At 43.0% G+C, this 10,307-nt stretch overlaps 4 protein-coding genes across 4 annotated transcripts; 2 read left to right on the plus strand and 2 right to left on the minus strand.

Moving 5' to 3' along the window:
* Positions 1-1,581: 1,581 nt before the first annotated feature.
* LOC115583737 (histone H3) lies at positions 1,582-2,157 on the minus strand. The gene has a single exon (XM_030420893.1). The coding sequence runs from the start codon at positions 2,034-2,036 to the stop codon at positions 1,626-1,628; it is 411 nt and encodes a 136-aa protein (XP_030276753.1). The 5' UTR covers positions 2,037-2,157; the 3' UTR covers positions 1,582-1,625.
* Positions 2,158-2,181: 24 nt separating this feature from the next.
* Positions 2,182-2,924, plus strand: LOC115583763 (histone H2A). Its single transcript, XM_030420944.1, has one exon. The coding sequence runs from the start codon at positions 2,408-2,410 to the stop codon at positions 2,789-2,791; it is 384 nt and encodes a 127-aa protein (XP_030276804.1). The 5' UTR covers positions 2,182-2,407; the 3' UTR covers positions 2,792-2,924.
* A 2,526-nt stretch (positions 2,925-5,450) lies between these two features.
* LOC115583661 (histone H1-like) lies at positions 5,451-6,178 on the minus strand. The gene has a single exon (XM_030420758.1). The coding sequence runs from the start codon at positions 6,102-6,104 to the stop codon at positions 5,505-5,507; it is 600 nt and encodes a 199-aa protein (XP_030276618.1). The 5' UTR covers positions 6,105-6,178; the 3' UTR covers positions 5,451-5,504.
* Positions 6,179-7,780: 1,602 nt separating this feature from the next.
* LOC115583796 (histone H2B 1/2) lies at positions 7,781-8,837 on the plus strand. Its single transcript, XM_030420991.1, has 2 exons — positions 7,781-7,802; positions 8,141-8,837. The coding sequence occupies exon 2, from the start codon at positions 8,312-8,314 to the stop codon at positions 8,684-8,686; it is 375 nt and encodes a 124-aa protein (XP_030276851.1). The 5' UTR covers positions 7,781-7,802; positions 8,141-8,311; the 3' UTR covers positions 8,687-8,837.
* The last annotated feature ends 1,470 nt before the right edge of the window (positions 8,838-10,307 follow it).

Below are 10,307 nucleotides of genomic sequence, written 5' to 3' on the forward strand. Positions count from 1 at the left end.
TACTTTATTTTGACACTTCCGGTTAAGCCGGTGTATTTTATTTTGAAAGCGTGTGTGCGATGTATTTTATTTTGAAAGAATTTGTGAACGGAAAAATGAACAAATTGAAGGCAACACATTTTATAAAGAAAGGTCAAGGAGCATCACGGACAAGAGGAAATTCACGGGATATTCCGGTGTAAATTTAATCCATGGTCTAACACACCATGAAACTGTGTTAGACTCCCTCTCGAGAGATAAAGTTTGCAGACCACTAGCTAACGTAGTTTTAGCTTTTTGATGGCGGTTTTATATTTGGACCCATTTACTGCAGTGTATTGTTGTCGTGCGGTCGTTTCTGAGGATGCTAAAACTGCATTAGCTAGCGGTCTGCAAACTTTATCTCTCGAGGGGGAGTCTAACACAGTTTCACGGTGTGTTAGACCATGGATTAAATTTACACCGGAATATCCCTTTAACTATGGTGTTGAAAGTTAACTACATGAGTGATTTATTAGCCCGGTTGAAAGTGGCAACAAGGTAAAGGCTTTTGTGTGTGTTGAAATTTGGGTAAAATTTTCATGTACAAAAGTAAAGCTAAATGCTACAAGCTAGCTACTGATGAACTAATGGCTTGTATTTGTTTCTGTTTTAGCTCTTATGTTGTTGTTGTTTTTGTTGTTGGTCGGATTGTAAAGACATGGTCACAAGAAATTACAGAAGGAATAAAACACTTCAGACCACCAGTAAAGCTTCATTAATTTTCAACTGGCGCTACAGTATATATACCAAATTCCATGCATTTATGAGGTTGTTTTGGTGCAGCGCAGCAGAGTGATGTCAGCGGCCTCTGATCTCCTGCAGCACCCAGTCTACGCATCTAATACGTTAGAGGGCGGTGTGCATACTCAATTCTGGAGCAAGAGAAGGGACAAGAGGAGAGTGTGAAGGCTGTGTTGGCATAGACTATGGTACACGTTTTCAGAAACAGCGGGGAAATCACCACTTTGTCCAGTCGCACATTTTTTTTTCCAGTGCGCAAATGCTGTAACATTTACGGTGATCATGATGAAGCCGCTCTGAAGAGCTGCTGTCAGAGACTGTGGTTCAGACCCATGAAACACACGGTACTTTCAGTCATTATTCCCGGTAATAAACTGAAGGCATCACCGCTGGAAAGTACGTCGACGTACAGTGCTGCCATCGGATGCGGCAGCACAGCCCCGTGAACTAATACAAGTTAATGGAGTGAAATTTATAAAGCTCCCTCTACCAAGTACTAAGGTAGTGTCTCGTTTACACACGTACAGATATATTCAGGAAACAGAGGAGCCAAAAACAACGTCTGTAACGTTCTCTGATGATTATAAACGTTAACTACTCCGTATTGTTCAGTACAGGTCGGCACCAAACCACAGTATAGATTTTATAACATTTTAATGAGTGTTTGCAGCTGCTAATGTATGTAACGCTGTGATGACACATGCCAGTTAAAATCTGTCTATGATAACCGGATCCTGAAATGTACGTTTTTGGTGGCAATGTAGTTAATGAGAAAGATTCCCCAGAACAGTGAAGGAAGCAGCTCTGTAGAGGAGTGAGGGGGCTCTGAAAAGAGCCGTTGTGGTTATGGAGCAGCAGACAGGTTAAGCGCGCTCTCCGCGGATGCGGCGGGCCAGCTGGATGTCTTTGGGCATGATGGTGACCCTCTTGGCGTGGATGGCGCACAGGTTGGTGTCCTCGAAGAGGCCGACAAGGTAAGCCTCGCTGGACTCCTGCAGAGCCATGACAGCGGAGCTCTGGAAGCGCAGGTCGGTCTTGAAGTCCTGAGCGATTTCTCTGACCAGGCGCTGGAAGGGCAGCTTGCGGATGAGCAGCTCGGTGGATTTCTGGTAGCGACGGATCTCTCTCAGAGCCACGGTACCGGGCCTGTAACGGTGAGGCTTCTTCACTCCGCCGGTGGCCGGCGCGCTCTTACGGGCAGCCTTGGTGGCCAGCTGCTTCCTAGGAGCTTTACCTCCGGTGGATTTACGAGCGGTCTGCTTGGTTCTTGCCATTGTTTCTTCTTCTTCCTCTCAACAGTCAGGAGAAAAGTGTAGTGAAGAGAAGAGACTGGCTGCTCTTAAACTGCGGGACCGGCTGCGAAACGGTGACGCGGCTTCGGAGCTCCGGCTCCTGATTGGTTAGCGGCTCCTCTCGGAGCTCAGCTCCGCCTGGAGGAGTCGACCCCCGCCTGAATCTCCGCTGCTTATTGGCGAGAAACCTGTTCGAAAAGTCCGCCTAAATTCATCCAGGGGCCCCTCTGCTGAAAGCCTCTTCTCTGGTTGGTCTGGCGGAGAGCCGCACAGCCTCCGCGGAGATAAAAAGGAGGGTTGTGATCGTCGACAGCACATTTTCTGTGAGTCGAGACTCTAGAAAGACCTGAAACATGAGCGGAAGAGGCAAAACCGGCGGCAAAGCCAGAGCTAAGGCAAAGACCCGCTCCTCCCGTGCCGGGCTCCAGTTCCCAGTCGGTCGTGTCCACAGGCTGCTCCGCAAAGGTAACTATGCTCAGCGTGTTGGTGCCGGCGCCCCCGTCTACCTGGCGGCTGTGCTGGAGTACCTGACCGCTGAGATCCTGGAGTTGGCTGGAAACGCTGCCCGTGACAACAAGAAGACCCGTATCATCCCCCGTCACCTGCAGCTGGCTGTCCGCAACGACGAGGAGCTCAACAAGCTCCTGGGTGGAGTGACCATCGCTCAGGGCGGCGTGCTGCCCAACATCCAGGCTGTTCTGCTACCCAAGAAGACCGAGAAGGCCGCCAAGAAGTAAACTGCTCCACCAGAGACCAGCAACACAAAGGCTCTTTTAAGAGCCCCCCACTCACTTCTGATAAAGAGCAGTGTTTCTCATGTCCGTCTCAGAATGTAAACCACATGAGTTTCAACTTTACAAAATCAGTTTATTTTGATAAATATACGATAACCATTGCATCAAAAGGTGCATTCACACCATGTTTATCGTGTAAAGGAGTCATTCTATATTTAAGGGTATATATAGAAATCTGTTTTTTGTTTTTTTTAAACTACACATTTCCTTAATTTTTAAATATCTAAATGGAAAAAAAAAACATTTGACTCTATTTTGTCAACTATATTATGGACAAATGTCATATGAAGTACTACACATTTTATGACACTCTTGAAAGTGTTTGAGTCTATTCACCAGGGGCTTGAGGTTATCTGTCAAACATATTTAAATTTGTGAATTTTGAGCTTCATTATGGACATTCTGCAAGATGTTATGAAGGATGAAAATTTTTTCAACATAAATCAGCATTACACTGAATTTAGATCCATTCATCATCCCTATGTAAGACTTCCCTGTCCAGAGATATTCCCAATCTTTTTTGTTAGTTTTTCCAACATTTAAAAGATGTATGATACAAAAGAGAAAAGAAAAAAAAACTATTTTGTTTCAACAAATTTAAATTATATTTCATACAATTAACTTAATTAATCTCAAAGTTCACAATTAACTGCCAACATTGTCAAATGTGTTACAGTGGACGGTTAACACGGTTGAGGGGTAACACAGTTGACATTTCAGCCACTATAGGGCCTTAAGCTCAGTGCAGACGTCAGACCTGTCACCATATCCTCCTGACGACCAGTAGTTCAAATTTGTCCTCTGTGGAGGACATTTCTAAACCTGAATATCTCCCACCCACTGCATACTACTAAATTAACTCCTTTTTCTATCTACAGAGGACATTTAGGGCTTTTCAATGATACCAAATGTGAAGGGGTGGGGCTTTGGTACCTTTCTCTTCCTCATTTAGGAAAATGGCAAGCACATTTTATGGGAAGAGGAAAAGTAAGCACATAATACTTTTCATTGAGCAAATTTTGGCTTGAAATGTTGTTTGCATATTTTATATAAGTCTCTTAACAACACATTAAAACATTGTCTGAATTTTTTAACTGTATTTTAGCATAGTATTTAAGTTTTTAAAAATGTCCTCTGTAGTGGACATTTGTAGTTATTTCCTCCAACCTTGGTTGCCATCAAGGTTCAGTTTCACATGTATGGCATTCCGATGTCCACTGTAGTGGACTGTTACTAGAGGGTCGTAACATGGACATATGATATCGCAAAAATAAAAGCTTTTTTTTTCAAAGAAAATGTTTTAAGTATTCTAATTACCTTACAAAGATTGGGGAATTAAAAAAAATTGTGATTGGACAACATTTTTTTTCCTGGTAGTCAGGAGGATATAACTTTGATCAACTCATGTTTTTATACACTTTATTTGCATATTTGTAAATATTACATCTAATGCAAGTTCACGTGAACAAGTTGGTAACACAATTGACAATGAATGAATCTACTCTATGTGCACACCATAATATTGATAAAATATTGAAGAGGTGAAGTAGAGACTTACCACATCCTCTTCACATCTCCCTCCAAAAAGGAAATAACATCAAGTGATGTTGGACAAGTGACTTAGGAGCAAACCATTGCCGATTTATAGATATTTCAGTGAGTAACACTGTTGACAGAGATTTCCCAGAGACACACAAAGTTGATGATTTAATGCACATGAATGAGCAAAATAGATTTTAAAATGCCTTTCTCATATTTTAATAATTATTTTGAACAAATATTTATGAAAAAATGTAGGAAAACATGTAATTTAGGTTTAATCCGAGGAGCAAAACCTGACATTTAGCAAAAAAACAACAAATTCCAGTGTCGTAAATGCATTTTTACCTAAATAAAAGATGAGATCTGTTGACTTTTTGCATTAAATAAAAGAGAAATGTGCCTTGATGTAAAATTGATCATTGCTTGAAGTGAATAAATAAATAACTAAATTGATTGATAAACTAAAGTCTATGGACATAACATGTAGCCCTAATTATACAATGACTCAGAGGTCTTATTAGGTCCAATCCATCCACCTTAGTGTCGGGCGGGGTTTACTAAGATGATCCCTTCGCCTTCATCTATTTTTATGATAACTTTAAGTCACTTAATTCATCACTACCCATACATCAAGAACACGACTTATAGAAATCTGTGCATTCTTCTACATTTTGAGATGACCTATTATCACTTAGAAAATCATCAGTGCCAGCAGATAAATAACCTCCAAAATTTGACTGAAGAAAAGGGACAAATATGGCCAGTGTTTAAATTGTTCAACCTTATTTAACATAGTAAAAATAGATTCTCAGACTGAATAGAGATTTTACTTCGAGAGATTTTGGGGTTTTTTTGTCTATGACGTCACAACTTATTAACATTATTGATGAGTTGAGTGCTGTGTTCCAACCAGCAGGTTATGAGAAGTGGAGAGGAGTTACCCTTTTGTGCACCAGGTGCAAATACAGTGTCATGTTTAGTGTCAGTGCCATTAAAATAGAAACATTTAGCCTATATTTGTCAACAAGAATGAAGAGGACTGAGCTCTTTGAGGATGGTGTGGGTGGCTCTTAAAAGAGCCTTTGGTCGGGACGTGTGAAGTTGTGCTGACGGCTCACTTCTTCTTGGGTGCTGCCTTCTTGGCTTTGGGCTTGGCAACCTTCTTTACGGGGGTCTTCTTGGCTGCAGGGGCCTTCTTGACTACCTTCTTGGGACTCTTGGCGGCCTTCTTGGGGCTCTTGGCTGGTTTCTTGGCCGCTGCGGGTTTCTTTGCCTTCTTCGGGGACTTCTTGGCGGCTGCGGGCTTCTTGGCCGCAGCTTTGGGCTTCTTAGCCGCGGCGGGTTTCTTGGCTGCGGGCTTCTTGGCTTTAGCAGGAGCCTTCTTGGCCGGCTTCTTGGCTTTGGGCTCGGCCACCTTCTTGCTCATCTTGAAGGAGCCGGACGCTCCGGTCCCCTTGGTCTGGACCAGAGTCCCCTTGAGCACCAGAGCCTTGACGGCGGTCTTGACGCGGGCCTTGTTCTTGTCCACATCGTAGCCTCCGGCGGACAGAGCCTTCTTGAGAGCGGCGAGAGACACTCCGTTTCTCTCCTTGGATGCGGACACAGCCTTCACGATCAGGTCTCTGACGCTGGGGCCGGCCGTCTTCGGCTTGGTCGCCTTCTTCTTGGCGGCTTTAGCCGGTGCGGCGGCGGGAGCTGGAGCTACTTCTGCCATGTTGTATTCAAGTTCTGATCCTACTCACGACAATACGAGAGTCTGACTGGACGAATGGAGAATCCAGAGCAGGAGGCTGTCCTTAAACACACCATGAGAACCGTGGAGACTCAACCCGGGCCGTGGCTCATGTGAGCAGTGTGAATGTCGGGCCACTTGTGTTTTCTCTTCCTCGATAAAAGACTCCAGACTAAATGTGGGACAACTGTTTAAGGCTAACAGTGAAGGAGCCGATAGCAGACTTGTTTCTCTTCATATTGAAGTCATGTAGAGCTCTGATGCTCTCTGCACTTTGTTAGAGGAGCCTCCAAACCTCCCGCTTTCACGGTCGTGAGCAGCGCTGCTCCGCGACTTTTCCCACTCATTTCTCTCCTAAAGTGTTTTAAAATACATCAGAGATCCGTCAAAATCAGTTTTCCAGCTGGTCCAGGTGTTTGTTCAGGGACACGAAGTAAAAACAACAATCTGTTGTTGATCATTTTGTTATAAACTCAAGTTATTCTGGCAGCAGCAAACACACTGATGATGGCCGAGGCTTGTGGTGTCAGACAGAGCAGATCACTGTGGCTGTCAACATTTCTCCTACTCAGGACTAATTTTAATATAAATAAACTCTTAATAGATCTACTGTGAACAAATACACTGACAATGAATGACATCATGGGAGCTGAAGTGTTGCATTACTCTGAGCAGCAGCGCTTAATATTACAATAAATTACCTAAATTAGGCTTTATAATTGTTTTATTTGTACACATGATGATCGATTTTGATATAAAAAGTAATAGTTGACATTATTTTCTGAAACACGCATCCAAGGTAACAAAATATAGATATTAAAAAAAAGAAATTGAAAATAAATAAATATATCTGCAGTAGCAGGAATGCCAATGGCCGTGTGCACACCATGGAAAGCGTTCTCATCTGTTACATGTTCAACAAACCTGAAACTCTTCACTTTCCTCTCATTTCTACCATCTTGTCTATGTAAACTTTCATGCAATATAAACTTTAATCAATTCATTATTATGTTCAGTCAGAAAATAATACCAGCCCTTTATGAACAAGCTAAATCTGCTGTTGTCCAAGACTTGTCAAAAGCATGTGCAGTAGCACTAACAACTGATGGATGGACATCCAGAGACAACGAGAGCTACATAACTGTTACTGCCCATCACATCACCTCTGAGTGGAACATGGTGAGCCACTGCCAGCAGATCTCAACTTACTGCAGACAATGTGGACAAGTTAATCTTTCTGGTAAAAAATATAAAGGTTGAGAAAAACTGAACAGAGCTACATGCTGGAACCGTTAGTGCTGCACTTTACTTGTGAAAAAGTTTTGTTAAAAGCAGTTAACAAGCTGTGGGGAATTTATTTTTATGAAATTTCATATATATTTTTTGTTTGAGAAAATTTTATTTATTTAAAAGCTTATTATATATATATATATATATATATATATATATATATATATATATATATATATATATTGTTTATTTTACTTATTACCTTATCTTATTACCAGGCAGCACTTTGCAACAGTATTCTATTTATTTATTTATTTTTCATATTTTGTATGATATTACAATAAATTGTTGGTTTAGAAAAGTTCCAAATAAACAACAAACAAATTTATGTTTTGCATTTTGTTCCCATACAGCACCGAAAATTAACCTAACCGTGACCTCCAAACCGAGGTACGTATTGAACCGTGATTTTTTAAGTATCCTTACACCCCTACTTAATAGTACTTACTTTATTATGCATGGTAAGTAAAGCCTGATTCACTTTTTCTAACTCTTTTATTGTGAAAAACACAAACACACAAAACACAATACTGAACATGCACTACTTAACATCACATTGTAACATCTAGTATTAAAATGTAGCTAGCTTTTGTATCAAATACTTATTAAGTCCAGAAGACTCGGGCTGTGTGGTCTGCGGTCCCACCGAACACTTGTAGTGGGAGTCTTTCCCGAAGTGTTTCCTTACTGTTGCTCACAGATAGTTTAATCACGTCCTTCTGCTGCAGCTCTCGCGGATCTCCGAGTTGGAGACTCCATCCTCCACCGCGAGACCACAGCGAGCAGCTCAACCAATCACAGGAGGGAGATGACACAGTAACTTTTACATGGGGTCTATACAAAGGAGTTGCTCTCAGCGCTGAAACATATTCATCGTTGATTTCAACGAAGACAGAGAGATGCCTGAACCAGCGAAGTCTGCTCCTAAGAAGGGCTCCAAGAAAGCGGTGACAAAGACCGCTGGAAAAGGAGGCAAGAAGAGGAGAAAGACCAGGAAGGAGAGCTACGCCATCTACGTGTACAAGGTGCTCAAACAGGTGCACCCCGACACCGGCATCTCCTCCAAGGCCATGGGTATCATGAACTCTTTCGTCAGTGACATCTTCGAGCGCATCGCCGGTGAGGCCTCCCGTCTGGCTCACTACAACAAGCGCTCCACCATCACCTCCAGGGAGATCCAGACCGCCGTCCGCCTGCTGCTGCCCGGTGAGCTGGCCAAGCACGCCGTGTCTGAGGGAACTAAGGCCGTCACCAAGTACACTAGCTCCAAGTAAACTCCACCTGACATCTACAACAACCCAAAGGCTCTTCTAAGAGCCACCACCTCCTCTGAAAAGACATTTTCCACATGAGTTTAAATCATCAGTGATCATGCTTTATCCTCTGTCCCAACAGTGTGTATTAAAGATGATCTCTGGCTTGTAATACTTGTCGGGGATGCTGTTCATAACTGCTAAATTATAAAGTACATTAAATGATGTGTGAGTGGCCCTTTTGAAAGAACCCTTGTTGTAGATTTTAATGTACTTTCATTTTAGCCTCCTGAGGCCATCTACTGAACAACATGAACGGCTCTCTCAGTGTATATGTGCTCACGCGTGATAAGCTGCAGCTGTGTCTCAGGTGAGTACAGGTGGAGCTTCCTGTCCTCTTCTCCTGGGAGTTTTGTGTGTCTGTCGCTGTCCCAGGTGCTGAACTGACACCAGCAGAGCTGCTACCTGCTGACTCTGTCCAGGGTGATGAAGCTGTGCTGCTGCTGAGCTCCAGGAAGCTGCATCCTGACAGAGAGGCCCTTTATCTACAAGTCACAACCACAATCAGTGACATGTTGGAATGTTTAATGTCTGCTGTCAATTTATACTTCATTTCATTAAGGTGTGAATGTTTACTTGCTGTGTATCTTTAATCAAGCTGTAAACAGACATCTATACACACCACACATCCACGACCTGAAACATTTTACTAATCTACCTAAAGCTGCACAGTCATTAAACAACCAGGTATGTGATTTTTCCGGATTTTTCGACAAGAAAATGCGACCCTCGTGAATCATGCAAATCAGCTTTTCAGCTTTTTTTTTTTTGGGGGGGGGGAGTAGGACCGGCGGACCGGACCACCATTAACCACCAATAGGTTTTAACTGTCCAGGTGTTTATTTGTGACAGGCGTTTAATTCCCTCCTCACAAAAATCCGGGATGAAAATATCACAAACTTCTCCAGCTTCTCGGTGAAATCTCTGGCATTCTTCTGGGCAATAGTTGTCTTCTGCCAGTGAAGTTGTTGCGGCGGAGGAAATGATTTATCCATCCAGCACTCGTAGCCAACTCCTCATCTCTGCTGTCACTCACGGTGGCGGACATTTGTTTCTCCATCACCCTGGTCATTTTGCGGGACACTCTCTCGTGGCGTGCCCGTTTGCTGATAACTAATTCCCGCATGTTTATCTGAAGCTCCTCGGCACCCGTCTTCCTCCCTCCAGCAGGCAGCCTGGTCCTGTTGCTGTCCTCCTCGGACAGACGCTGAAGCTCCGTTTTATTTTTTCGCCAATCTCTCACTCTCTTGGGGTCGACAGAGAAACATCCAGCGGCTGCTTCTCCCGAGTTTTCCTCTGCATATTTTAAGACAGAAATTTTGCTGCACCGGAGTCATGGCGTACATCAGTGTGATGACTGACAGAAAGCAAGCACGATACGTGAAAAAGGCGAAGAAAATCGTGCAGTGTCAGTGGTCACGTGCAGTGTGAGGGGACCACATGATGTGTTTTATTATGTTTTTATGTGTTTACAGCTGCTAATGTATGTAACGCTGTTACTGTGATGACACATGACAGTTAAATATTGAATATGTCTATAATAACCACATCCTGACATGTACTAATAATAGCAATCATGACA

Source organism: Sparus aurata, chromosome 1 (assembly GCF_900880675.1).
Source record: "Sparus aurata chromosome 1, fSpaAur1.1, whole genome shotgun sequence".
Taxonomy (NCBI): Eukaryota; Metazoa; Chordata; class Actinopteri; order Spariformes; family Sparidae; genus Sparus; species Sparus aurata.